This window comes from Peromyscus eremicus, chromosome 1 (genome assembly GCF_949786415.1).
Source record: "Peromyscus eremicus chromosome 1, PerEre_H2_v1, whole genome shotgun sequence".
NCBI lineage: Eukaryota > Metazoa > Chordata > Mammalia > Rodentia > Cricetidae > Peromyscus > Peromyscus eremicus.
This window is the reverse complement of record NC_081416.1, coordinates 175,119,748-175,134,236: the sequence shown is the minus strand read 5'-3', so window position 1 is coordinate 175,134,236 and position 14,489 is coordinate 175,119,748. Positions and strand designations below refer to the sequence as shown.

Below are 14,489 nucleotides of genomic sequence, written 5' to 3'. Positions count from 1 at the left end.
CACACACACACACACTGTGTGTGTGCATATATATGTGCATATGTGTGTATATGTATGTATGTATATTTAAGTAACCATTCATCATAATCAAGTACAAATATCAATAAATATAAATTAAATAGCATAAATGGACTCAATAACAGGAAACACATTGGAATCTGTGTAGAAATAGAAAAGTTTTTTTTTATACAGTTCATAATCTTCAGGACTAAAGTCCTGAAGAATTTCAAATAGAAGAAATATATTTCAATATAATATTTGCCTTATGTTAGGAAATATAGTTAATATTCCACTAAGTAGGGGGGAATCTAATGCATTTCCAGTAAAAGCTGGAAGAACACAAGGATATATACTTCTTCCACTCTTTTTCAATGTAGTACCAAAGGCTATGTTAGAAGAAAAAGACAAAAAGAACAAACAAAAGGGATACAAATAAGAAAAGAAGTCAAAATACCTTTATTTTCAGATGACACAATTCTATCAATAAGAGAGCTGAGAGAGTTTATCAAGAAACACTTAGATCACATAAAGGCTTTTATACAAGTGACTGGGTATAAAATTATCATACAAACATCAACAGCTTTACTATATACCAATGACAAATAAACTGAGAACTAAACCATAGGAATAAGTCTGTTCACTATTGTCTCAAGAAAATACATTAGAATATATATAATCAAGGGTGATGCCTCAAAAAGTATGTCCCCTATAATTTTCAGGCATTTGAGTATTTGTTTCCCTGTTGCTTGATGTTCTGGGAGGATTGGGAGTTGTGAATTTGCAGTAGGAAATATGTCACTAGGTAGGATTTAAGTTTTCAACAGAGTGGCACCATTACAAGTGTTTTATGCTTCCTTTTTGTGGATTGAAAAGTGGGATCTCAGGTGTTACTGGACTGCCATGCTTTTCCTTCTGATGCCATGCTTCCTGCCATAGTGATGATGAACTCTCACCTCTGTAGAACAATAAGTTCCAAACAAACCATTTCTTCAATAAGTGGTCTAGTTAATGATGTTTTATCACATCAATAAAAAAGTAATAAATGTAACAAATATTCAAAGTCCTCTTTAAGGGGAACTTCATCACAATGAAGACAGAAACTGATGTAGACAGTAGGCCATGGAAAATGTTCCCAGGGTCACAGACTAGAAGATTAGTGATATGTAAATGGCCATCCTACCAATTGCAATGTCCAGATTCGACATAATCCCAATCATGAATTTAGTGTCACTATACACAAAAATAAGAACAAATTTAAAATTTATACAGAATGGTTGGATGCTCACTCCTAAATGGAAAGGTATGCATTTCCCTTTAAGGCTTAGAGACCTTTGCAGAAGTGGGAGTGAGAAGAACATAGAAGGTGGAAAGAGAAATAGAAGAGCTGGAAAATACTGACCTGTGGGCATGAAAGAGAAATTGTAGCATGATTCAAAGCAAGTGAGCCTGCTTGCAATGGGCCTGCACAAGACAGGCCCATCAATGACGTATGATGGATGGGGAGGACACTCATGGGACACTACTGCTTCCTGCTGAAGTCCTGGATACTGAAGGATTCTAGGTGATAAGAAGTCACTCTCTTCAGTTGTGTCCCACTGTTGTACCAACTAGGTTTCAAATGGTAGTACAAAACCCTCAGTCCCACAGATGATCCTCATCATGATTAAACTAAATGGGTCACAAATAAAGAGACATAAAGTTTTCAAAGAGAAATTTAGGGAATGGATTAGTACAGATGACAGGGTGATTAGAAAGGGTGAAGGGTTTCAATAATCAGAATGTAATTTATACAAGGTATAAAATTCCCAAAGAACAAATTCAATTACAAATTCACATGAAAGCACAACCTCCCCCCAGATAATCAAACCAATTTTCCAAAAGATACCCTGTTTCAAGCTATACTATAGCAATATAGTAATAAAAACATCACTGCACTGATACAAAACAGACATGTAGATTAATGGAATAGAAAACCAAGATGTAAGTTCTGATAACTGTAGGCAACTGATTCATGACAAAATATCAAACATATTCATTGGACTAAAGACAAGATCTTTAGTAAATGGTGCTTTGAAAATCGGATTACTATGTGTAGAAGAATTTATTTATATCTTAATTTCTCCTAGCACAAACACACACACATACACACACACACACACACACACACACACACACACACACACACACGTGCATTCACCCCATTCCCAAATGGATCAAGAACCTCAATAGAAGATCCAAAACTCTGAAAGTGGTAGAGAAAAAGATAGGAAGTCCACTTTGAAATGGAATCACAGCTAAGAACTTTCTAAATAATACTCATCTCACTCAGAAAAATAAGTCAGATAAACAAATGGGACCTCATGAAATTAAAAGGCTTTTATCAACCAAAGGAAATCATTAATCATGTGAACATGCAACCTACAAAATGGAAGAAAATCTTTGTCAACTACATGCTCTCAGACAATATGTACCTAGTATCTATGAGAGAAACAATGCCTTGTATGCATTTTTAACTTTTTAAATATTCAACATCATTAGCTGTCAGGAAAATACAAATAAAACTAATTAGAGAGTTCATCTTACCCAAGTCAGAATGGCTATTGTCAAAAATCAAATGATGCTAGAACAGTTATACAGAGAAATTCTATCTGAAAAAAACAAACAAAGGAAAAAAAGACATCAAATGACAACAAATGTTTGAAGTGTGGGGCAAAGAGAAGAAAATCCAAATACAAAAGGGTGAGAAAGGAGTAGATGCAGATAATGGATGAGAGTGTTCAAAGAGAATATAAGACTACTGTTTTCCTAGTTAAAAATTTGTCATGGATTTTGGGTATTGATGATGGAAAATTGAGTATAATATAAGTGATATTTAAAGTGGAACATTCAATGTGACTCTTAGCAGCTTCTCTTTGTGTATCAAATCTAGCTGTATTATATACAATTTATATTCATTAAGTTTATAAGCTTAGAGTCTCATTAATTTGAATTTATCTTATTTTTACTTATTTACAAGTTCTTTATAACAAAACTTAGTTTTTAAAATTTTAAGAGGAAAATATGGGGAAAGAAAATGCTGATGGGAGTGCAAAATGACACAAACCTTACTGAAATCACTGTGGAGTTTACTTAAAAAAAGCTGAAAAGAGAACTTCCATATGACCCAGCTATAGATTCTGAGTTACATACTCAAACTTTTTAGGTATAGTCTACTATATACTTAGGTATGTACAACTGTACATGTGTTTGAACATCTGTGTTCATTGCAGCTCTACTCACAATAGCTAGGAAGCAGGTTCACCTTACATGCCATCAACTGAAACGTAGATAATGAAATTGTAATATGTATATACAATTAAATTTCATTCAGCTACAAAGATGAAATTCTCAGTAAAATAGATGGAACTGGAAAATATTTTTAATGAGGTAACCCCAGCACAGATAGATAACCATTTCATGTTGTCTCTCATATGAGGATCCTTGACAAATTCTTAGTGTATTTAACTTAAAGTGCATATTAAGTACAGGAAACTGGAAAGGGGCCATTAGAAGGGAAACATGAAAAAAGAGATCTTAAAGAAAGAGAAATTCCAGAATATCTCTGATATGAATGTGAAGGGAGGGAATATGAGACTGAGTGGGTTAATGTAAAGATGGGGTGAGTGGATAAGAGATATAATTAACCAAAACTGCTGGGAAGTGGTTGTGCATGCCTTTAATCCCAGCACTTGGGAGGTAGAAACAGTAGGATCTGTGTGAGTTCGAGGCCAGCCTTCGCTATAGAGTGAGTTCCAGGAAGGGCACAAAGCTACACAGAGAAACCCTATCTCAAAAAATAAACAAACAAACAAACAATTAAATAAATAAATAAATAAAAATTAACCAAAACCAAGAATATATGACAATGTATTATGAAAACTAATCAGTTTGTAAGCTCATTAAAAACATTAACAAGGATAAGTCAAGGTACAAAATTGCTCCCAGAAGTCGAAGGTTACTAAATGAAAACTCCACTGCTAGTGTTGGGATACCTCCCTAGGAGTAGTTTGTTGCCTAGAAAGGCCTGAGGAACCAAATAATATAGGCAATTGGCACTTTTGTCAGTGCCCCCTAAAACTAGTTGGTAAGACCCTATTTCTAAACACACCCTCATATTCTTATCATAGTACATAAAAAAGCACACTAGGAATGGGCTGAAATACGCCTTCCTGCTCAATAGTTCTCATAGTACCAGAAAGTGTCATGCAGTCTGATAATAGGAGACTCTCATCAACAGTCATATTCAGCTGTGGACACTGTGATCTATATTTCAATCAGCCTTACAAGATATGCCCACTAGTGCAATAATGATAATTGTGGTGTCAGGGTAACCAATCAATTTCTGATTGAGAAGAGTTCAAATGTGGTATAGTCAATGTGGTTGAATATCCATGATGGGGAGGGAATATATCCTAGTGTTGAAGCTTACTGTTTTCCTGATGAATGGACTTGATGTGCACATCAAATTCTCTTCTAAATAGGTATGTTTCTCCTTATATATCACTACTGTCAGCTTGGTTTAAAAAAAAAAGATTCTTCTCGCAGTTCAGTGGTAGTTTTGGAGACTCAAAATTGGCCAAAATGTTGAGAACAGGTATCTCTTTCAGTGCTCACCAAATTAAGAAACATGGAGGAAGAAGGTATGGAAATGATGTAAAAGCTTAAATATATGGTAGAATGATGTGGGATATTGTCTTCCAGACATGACATGGCCATAGCACATTTTAACTCTTAGTGTCTCGGATTACTGCACAAGACTGGGCCCTAAAATACTCTATCAAGGAGAGAAAAGGTGCTCACAAGTAACCATCCCTTTCCCGTGGCTTTATGAGCAGCCAAGTGTAATTAGGGGGCAGGGCCCATGAGACGCCTTCCTTTCAGGGTCTATAGTCAGTTAGTGGTTGCTGGTAGAGGGAAAGGTGGTTTTTTTTTCAGTATAGGAGCTACTTGTTAGGTACCCATGTTCCTGTAAATGACTCCTTCCTTGTGCTCCAGTAAGAAACCCCAATGGACCTCACTGGGTCACAAACACCCACATGTAGAAAAGGGTCATGGATGTAGAAAGCAGTTACTTGGGAAGAGGGAAAGGATCAGCAAAAGTGGGAACAGGAGAAGAGAGGTTAGTGGGCCATTAATTTGATCAAAATTACCTGCCCACATGTATGAAAATATCATCATGAAACTGGTTATTATATATAATTACTATAACTCAATAAAAGTTAAACTATATGCAAAGTGTTAAGAATTCATGCCTATGAAAATACTTTTGAGACAATAAAGAAAATAGGATTTACAATATTTGGTAAGATGCATCTTAACAAAATGGTGGACAGTCAGGACAATGTATGGGAAGCCAATAAAAAAAGACTAAGAGAATCCACAAATGAGTTAAGTGGTAGGAAGACAAGAACATTTTTTATTTTTCTGTTGCTTTAACAAAACATCATGAACAATGGCAACTACAGAAAGCAGAAAGAAATTAAGTTTGGCTTATTACTCAAGAGGGATAAGAATAAATGATGGGAGAAAAGAGGCAATGGCAATAAGCTTCAAGCAGGACTACAGCAGCAAGAAGCTGAGAGGTCATCTCAACTACAAGCTGGAAGCAGAGACAAGGAACTGGAAGTGACTTAAGAACTTAACCTTTGATGTGGATCTAGGGGAACACTCCTCCACTGCTAGTGGTAGTGCAAACTTGTACAGCCACTTTGGAAATCAATATGGACGTTTCTCAGAAAACCATGCTACAATCCACTGCCCCAACAAGGATGGCCTAAAGGTGATGGCGATGCACGATGTCCCTGGGAAGGGAAAATAGAAGAAATCTCCTTTGTTGACATGGGATGGGAACATGATAAATTAGTTTGGGGACATGGTTGGAATGGGAGAGAAACGAAAGAAACATCTTGATGGTGGGCATTTGGGGTGCGGTAGATACCTGGAAAAAGAAACTCCCATGAATCTACAAGGATGACTCAAGCTAAGACTATTAGCAACAGTGGATAGGTAGCCTGAATTGGCCATCTCCTGTAATCAGGTTGGTAACTACCTACATTGTCATTAGAGAGCCTTCAACAAATGACATGTACTCATAGGAGCTCACAGACTTTGGACTGACATCTAAAGATCCTGCCTGGAACTGACCTAGGGCCTCTACACATGTATGACAGTTGTGTAGCTTGATCTGCTTGTGAGACTCCTAGTGATGGAAGCAGGGCCCAACCCTATTTCTTTGACTGACTTTTAGGAACCTATTCCTCATAGTGGGTTGCCTTGTCCAGCCTTAATACAAGTAGCAGAGTTTAGCCCTACCTGAACTTGATACACCATGCTTTGTTGACACTCATGCTGAGGCCTGCACCTTTATGAACAGAAACAGAGGAGGAGTGGATTGGGGGGAGGGGTGGAAAAGATGGTGAGGAGAGTGGATTGGAGGAAAGGAGGGAGGGGAAACTGGTCAGGATAAAGAACAAATGAATAAATTTAATTAAAAAAGACTTTAAAACTTCTCAAAGTCCACACTCAGTGATGGACCTCCTGCAAGGTTGTGCCTCATAAGTCTTCTGAAATAGTGCCATCAAGTGGGAAACAAGTGTTCAAATGTCAAGGTCTAGTTGAGGCATTTCTTACTCAATACCACCAATTATAACACCTACCTTAGTACTAGAAAGACCAGTTACTCCAAATGTTGACAGGATGGTGTGTTATGGCATAAGCTGTGGCTGTGCCCTGTTGTGCAGTGGTGTGTGAAAACAGGAAGACTTCACAATTAGGTTAAAAATGGTGATGAGAGGTGGGACCAACAATTGATTGAATATAGAGAGATAAGATGGAGCCAAGTGAAGTCTACAGAATATACTAAAGGCTAGGGACATAACCGAGTTAGATAAAATACATAATCTTGTGGGTGTGAGCCCCAGCATTAAATTGAGGGAACATGGTAGTAGATGTTTTTAGTACTAGAACTCTAGAAGTAGATGCAGGAGGAGCAGAGCTTCAACATTGTCCCTAGCTATAAAGAGTTCAAGACCAACCGGAGCTATATCTCAACTTGTCATTAAAAATATCTCTGAGCCTCCCCCAAGGCCCATATTTAATATGACACTCACCATTTCCTTTGAGGAACCATTCAAAATAAGTTGTCATTGACTCTGGACTCCTAACAAATTTTGTCTTACTCCAGAAAAAATAACCAGACACAAGAACATCTCTGGGATTTCTGATCATATAGATCATCTTAAATAGAAAACATGTACATGAAGGTCAGCATAGTAATTCCAAACCCTTTAACTGTCACAATTTATATGAAATGTCAATCAAATCTCCATGAGGTTTCTAAAAACATTAATTATTTTGGTTTGGACAAAATATTTACATAAGTACAAAGTATCTATGGTCAGAATTCTCTTTTATAATTTTATTTAGTTTACAAACATGTAACAGCAAACTTATTCAGGTCACTAATTCTGTAAAAAACAAAACAACAATAACAAAAATCCAAGACTGATTTTGTAGTTGTAAAGATCAATGTCTTACAGTGTGAAAAACAATCCATCCACCTTGAAAGAACATCTTATATACTCAGAGATGAATACTGTGATAAATATATCTGCAATATGAGAAACTAATTGTTTTCCATAACTTTAACTACCAAACATAACTTTCGAAACAATCATGGTGCAGAGCTCAAAGCCAGTGTGTCATTGCACAATAGTGAACACAAAGACCTACAGGCAACTCAGATATGCAAAGAATTGGAGAAATAGACTCTCCCTGGAAAAAGCATAACAATTGGTTATTCAATTCCAAATGCTCAGCCCTGAAAATATACATACAAATAACATTTTATATACTGAGCAGATATTATTTAAATATTGAGAAATATGTACATACATATACAGATGTAACAACAATTAATGAAAAAAGAGACTACAAATTTCAAAGAGAGAAAGGAGGAAAGCTTGCAGGGAGGAAGGAGGAATGATGTATGTAATTATATTATAATCACAAACAAGAAAAGAAACTCATAAAAAATAAATAATATTTTTAATAAAAGGAAATTTATATTTTGTGTCAATTGACTTTGTGACATTATTTTAGAACTCAACTCTTTAGGCCCCAGCTTTCCCAGCTAAGTATGTGTCAAATCTCGATAATGCACAGGCATATAACTGAATGGTTACAAGTTCCTTAGGATATTTTCAAGAGAGGAAATTTTTCTAAGTTTGTCTTTGTAGTTTAAGCATAAAATATTTTCAGCTTCATGGTGCAGGGACTTCCAAAAAAACTTTCTTACTAACAAGAAACTATGATAGGTCAGAACCTGGATATTTCTGATCCCTTCTGGAGATCCTCTATCAGTGATGTGGGTGATTCCTGTGGCTACTGATCTCAATGGACAGCTAGATACAGCAACACAGTGGGTACAGATGAGCCATGACTGCTGAACCATCTCCATGATTAGAGCACTGATGCCTGGTCAGGCTGCTACCCCTATGAGCAACTCTGTCTGGGGTGATTCACACAATGCTCATGGGATATATGTAGAATCAAGATTAGCTAATTGACTTTGATAACAGCAAAACAGTAATGTCCACTGTACACTAGAGTGTGCCCTCTGCTTGACCTGTATCTGTAGTTCCTGAATTCTCTAGTTGATATTTCACTTTCTCTCATTTATCTGGCCAGGATCACTGTGTAGTACTTGACATTCTGGTACTCTGATGTAGTCTGAGGTGGAGACACATCTGCACCACTTAGTGCATGAGAATCTCATGTTCCCACCCACAACCTACACAATTGGAGTGCATTTCAGCCAGAGCCCCAGGGCCCATCAAGATAAATGAAGTTCAAAGAGCATTTGGTCAAAAATTTCTCAACCAGTGGACACTGACCTTGGCCTTGGAACTGAAGAAAGACTTGGGGAAAAGATGGAAGGGAAGGTGGGAGCTGATGAGGCGTGGTCCTTCCTTATTGATTAATTTTTGATATCCTCTTTGACTCTCTATCCAGGGTGAGCGGTCCCAGATAGGCACAGATTGGATCCAATTGGGATCCCCCTTGGACTGAATCAAGCAGACCATCTCAATCACCCAGTTAGTTCCTGAAGAAGGAAAAGTAATGGTCACTCATTTCAATAGTGCTTATGAAAAAGCCTCAAGAAGAAAATTGTACACCTGTACAATTTACAGTGCAGCTGTTTCCAAGCACACAGACCTGTAGTGTTCACAATGTCCACATGCTGTAAGTACAAAGTATATTCATCCAGCACATTGCCCATACTTCACATGGAGAAACTGAGACTATACTCAATTAACTCCACCTGAACATTCCCTGAAGTCCTGGGCCATCATTATTCTACATTCTGGTGCTTTGAGTTCGACTTTCCCAGATACTTCACAGGGATGTAATTGTGGACTCTGTCCTTCAGTCTCACTCCTTTCTTTTAATGCAAAACAATTGAGATGCATCCATGCTGCAGTATGTGTGTGAGTACTGCTTCTCTTTAGGTGAATAAATCCCCTTCTGTCTATTTACCACAAACACTTGTATTTATGTTTACATGTTCACTTGTCCTTGGATATTTCTCTAGCTCTCTTCTCTGGGCCATTGTATGAATCTTCTTCATGCATTCCAACCACCATCCACCTTTTCCATGTTATTTCACTGTCAGTGTCAGCAACCCAAAACTTACCTATGTTTAGTGCTTCTGCAACCCAACAAACAACCCTCCCCAAAGTCCATGCTGCTTCTTTTTGGTTCCTTGAGTTTTGAGAATGTTTTCACTCCCTGGACAAGGTTCATGGTAATTCTTCTTCTACCTGACATTATCCTCTCCTCTACATATTCTTACATCCATGCCTTTATACCTTGGTGCTATTTTTTCTGTATATTTTTGTCATTTCTCCCTTCCACTCTCCTCCACACAGAGCAGAACAATGCCAGAGTCTGCCTTAGAATCCACTGGCATTGTTCACATGGCCTAAATGACCCTCTGCCCACACAGACCAGGCTGAAGGTCTTTCTCTGAGTGAAAATGCACTCACACACAGCAATCCATGCCCACAAAACATTTTAAACATCAGATATATAGAGCACTCTACTTATTGCCCAAATTCATGAGGATCAAAGCTCTATTCTTACTCATACACTTCAGGATCATACTCACTAACAGTCCTTACCTGATTTAGGGTAAGTCAGTATGACTGTGTCTTCATCTCTCATCACAAAGTTGTCACGAGTTTCTTTAATTATTTCTTTTTCAAACCCTACATCAGGGAAAGGTATCCCTTCAAACCAAAGGTAGTCTGACATGGCAAAGAGCTCTTTGTGGGTGCTGTTAGATTACACCTTTAACCACCTTTTCAGCTTCTAGCAAATGCTGAGTCATAATATTTATGTGTAGGCAAAGAAATCATTAACACCCCACAGTTCATTATGAAACTAGCTACTGAGGGGAAGAAATAATGTAACAACCAGTCAAAAGTTGTTGTCTTAAGCAATTGTGAATTCATTCAGAGATCATTCTGCAGTACTTGTGAGCCTGAGTTCACGACCCCAAACAAGAAACTCAATAACAAGTACTAGGACATAGAAATGGGGCTAATTTAAAGTGTTTTCTAATATAATTCAGCTTTCAGAATCGTTTTAAATGTGCATAAAAGTGACAGAGATCATACAAAATGTTACCACATGCAATTCTTTTTTTTTTAAAGTAGTGGTTGTTTATGAGAAACTCAATTCCTTAGCTGTGCTTTGTGACTCCCACCCTCACTCTTCCCATCCAATGCCTCACTCTCTTCCCATATTTATAATCTCTTCTTTAGTTTTCAGTTTATGTATATGTACATGTATATGATCACATGTACATATAACCTACTGAGTCCAATTAGTTCTGTTTGTATGTGAATGTATTCCGTGCTGAGCACTTGTAATTGGAAAACCTTATGGGATTTCCCTACTTAGGATATCTTGCCAGTCAAGTTATTTTTGTGGTTCACAGATAGCACACCTGGATAAGCGGAGTGATTTTTCTTCTCCCTTGGCAGCTTTTCACTTTATGAAAGCCACTTCTATGGAAGTTTAAAATACACATATTGATTTGACTCAGCAGCTTTTACAATCAAATGTCTTTCTGCTGTTAAAAATCTGAAAGACAACACAATCCAGAGTCTCTGTGTAATATCCATTTTTATGTGATTTATTTTTTATATTACTTTTACTGTCTCTTTGAAGACTTCATTTTTAAAAACTATTTCTTTGTATAACTGTCTATATTCCTTTTCCCCTCTCTTTGAAGCCTATACACGTTTTTACACATAGTGTAAACAATTTAGACGTTTATTTAATCTGCATCTGATTTATTGTAAATCTGTTGCTTTAAATTGTAGAATTGTAAAATGACTAGGACTGAAATGGAAGCTTTGGATGCTGGCTCTCCCCACCTAAGCTTCTCAACATAGCAGAACTATGTTTACAGTCAGCCCTGGGAACCAAGTTCACCACTGACTCTGGGAAGCAGTGGCTCTATGCTTCCGTCCCGCAGTGTATAGTCCAAAAACCTTTTATTCCTTTGTCTTAGCAAAAGCTGTTTATTTTAAACGCAATGTGTTATGTGACTTAGAGACTCCACTGTGTACCGCAACAGAAATCAACCATGCTGCACTCAAGCCCACATGCTGCTGCTAACCGCCCATACCATATCTCATGGCTTGCCTGAGAGACACAACTAGGAAGGTGTTTTTTAGTTCCATTTCAGAAACTTTTTTAAAAAAGCTTTATCAGGTTTTAGGTGGAAACTCTTGCCCAATGTTGGGCATCATTGTTAGCAGAGTTTCCCTGTGTCCCACTTGGCCCTTGGTCAAAACAAATCTCTCTCATCCACCAGTCCTGCAGACACTCAGGACCCAAGTAAACACAGAGACTTATATTATTTACAGACTGCATGGTCATTAGCTCTAGCTTATTACAGGCTCGATCTTACGTTTAAATTAACACATAATTCTTATTTATGTTTAGCCATGTGGCTTGGTACCTTTTCTCAGTCTGACATTCACATCTTGCTTCCTCTGTGTCTGGCTGGCAATTCCTGACTCAGCCTTCCTCTTCCCAGAATTTTCCTTGTCTTCTTATCCCACCTATACATCCTGCCTGGCTACTGGCCAATCAGCACTTTGTTTATCAACCAATCAGAACAACACATATTCACAACATGCAGAACAACATTCCACAGCAAACCTGCCTTAGTTTCACTTCCATTGTTGTGACGATTCACCCTGAGAAAAGAAACCTAAAGGAGGAAGGTTTCTTTGGCTCATAGCTCCAGGACACAGCCCATTATTGTGGGGAAGTCAAGGCATAGGTCTTTGAGGTAGGTAGTCACATCACAACAGACACACAGCATACTGTGGGAAATATAGTAGAGCCATTGTACCTGACATAAAATCAAGAGTGATGGCACAACTAGACTGTGAAATAATATTTAGCAATAAGCAGTGATTGTTATCTGAGATTTATGAAGTTGCTTTTTCTGTAGGATCTTAGATTCTTTGCATGAATTCAGTAACAAAATATTCATGATAAACTAGAAAGTCTTTTTTTAATTGTATTTTTTATTTTATAATTTAATTTTATTTTACATATCAGCCACGGATTGCCCTGTCCTCCCTTCTCCCCCCTCCCCCAACCCACCCCCTATTCCCATCTCCTCCAGGGCATGGATTCCTCTGGGGATTCAGCTCAACCTGGTAGATTCAGTCAAGGAAGGTCCAGTCCCCTCCTCCCAGGCTGAGCAAAGTGTCCCTGCATAGGCCCCAGGTTCCAAACAGCCAGCTCATGCACTAAGGACAGGTCCCGATCCCACTGCCTGGGTGCCTCCCAAACAGATCAAGCTAATCAACTGTCTCACTTATCCAGAAGGCCTGATCAAGTTGGGTGCTCCTCAGCTATTGGTTCATAGTTCATGTGTTTCCACTAGTTTGGATATTTGTCCCTGTGCTTTTTCCAAGCATGGTCTCAACAATTCTCATTCATATAATCCCTCCTCTTTCTCACCAATTGGACTCTTGGAGCTCCACCTGGGGCCTGGCCGTGGATCTCTGCATCTGTTTCCATCAGTCATTGGATGAGATTTCTAGCACGACAGTTAGGGTGTTTGGCCATCCAGATCACCAGAGTAGGTCAGTTCAGGTTTTCTCTTGACCATCGTCAGTAGTCTAATGTGGAGGTATCTTTGTGGATTTCTGGGGACCTCTCTAGCACTTTGCTTCTTCCTATTCCCTAGGCTACTTACTGATCAAGTGCCGCGACCCGCGGCCAGAGACCGAGAACTGGCGAGGGACGTCAAGGTTAAGCAGCACTCAGGACACACCGTGATTCATCATTCAAAGAGAGCCCTTTATTGACTATCCATCAGCCTTACATACCCTGCTACTTTCTACTCTCTATGGGTTGAGGGTACAGTCCTCAGGTTCCCATCTGCGTCCCAGCAGCTCAGCCAAACAGGAAAACTGCAAGCAAATCAGCAGAGAGCTGATTCTCGAAACAATGTTCCAGCAATAGCTATATCGTAAACATCCTGTGACTTACTGACCACAGGAAAAGAGGAAGAAGAAAAGGGCACCTTAGGACAACTTAGGGCAAGCAAACAGGCTATGCACAAGGCCTGTTCAGCATCTGCTGCCAACAATCAAGTTCCAATATACCCAGCATTACACAGAGAAATTCTGTTTCCAAAAAAAAGAAAGAAAAAGAAAAAGAAGAAAAAACTACAAGAAGAAATAGTAGTTCAATTTGGTGAACCATAAGCTTTCTTAGGTTCCTTATACATTGTTAGAGACTGGGTATAACAAACATAGTCTACTTCAGGCCACATGGTCAGGGCTGGAGGTAACGGTTTAAATGGACTCCATTAGGTGTCTGTGGTTGTGTTACTTATTTTCATTAGATATAATAATCCTGATGTTTGGTGAATTTGATGTGGATAAGAGCTGGAGTATGGGAAGGAATAGGATTTCACATATCTTCACATCTATACATTTGTTGTTTGAGAATTTCTTTTTGTAGAGCTCCAGATGTCCTAGAAAGTGTTACAGGCAGGCAACTAACAGGGATCCACCTGCCTCTGCCTCCTGAGTCCTAGGATTAAAGGTAGAATCTATGCCAAGGTAATTAAAATATAGTTAATACACTTTTTTCCTAAAAAGCCAGTAATTATTTTTCTGAGACCACTAAGATGGCTCACTAAGAAAAGGTATTTGCTGAAAAGAGATTCCTGTAACTTGTCCACTGACCTCTCCATGTGACTCCACAACCTTCATACTACAGGAAAGGTAATTTTTAAAAGTCATATAAAGACTTCAAAAGCAGTCTTCTTGGACTGGGTGGGTCACTGAGTCTTAGGGTGCTGGCATAGGAACAAAGATGAGGTTGGAAGGTTCATCTCAAGCCAC

General features: G+C 38.3%; 1 protein-coding gene across 1 annotated transcript in view; it reads right to left on the bottom strand.

The window, feature by feature from the left end:
• Positions 1–10,353, bottom strand: part of LOC131902567 (sulfotransferase 2A1-like) — a 34,767-nt gene extending 24,414 nt beyond the window's left edge. The window contains exons 1-3 of the mRNA XM_059253593.1: positions 10,221–10,353; positions 8,934–9,142; positions 7,149–7,275 (exon numbers count right to left, since the gene is read on the bottom strand). Coding sequence (XP_059109576.1) covers positions 7,149–7,275; positions 8,934–9,142; positions 10,221–10,353 — 469 coding nt within the window. The remainder of the gene's footprint in view (positions 1–7,148; positions 7,276–8,933; positions 9,143–10,220) is intronic.
• Positions 10,354–14,489: the final 4,136 nt, after the last annotated feature.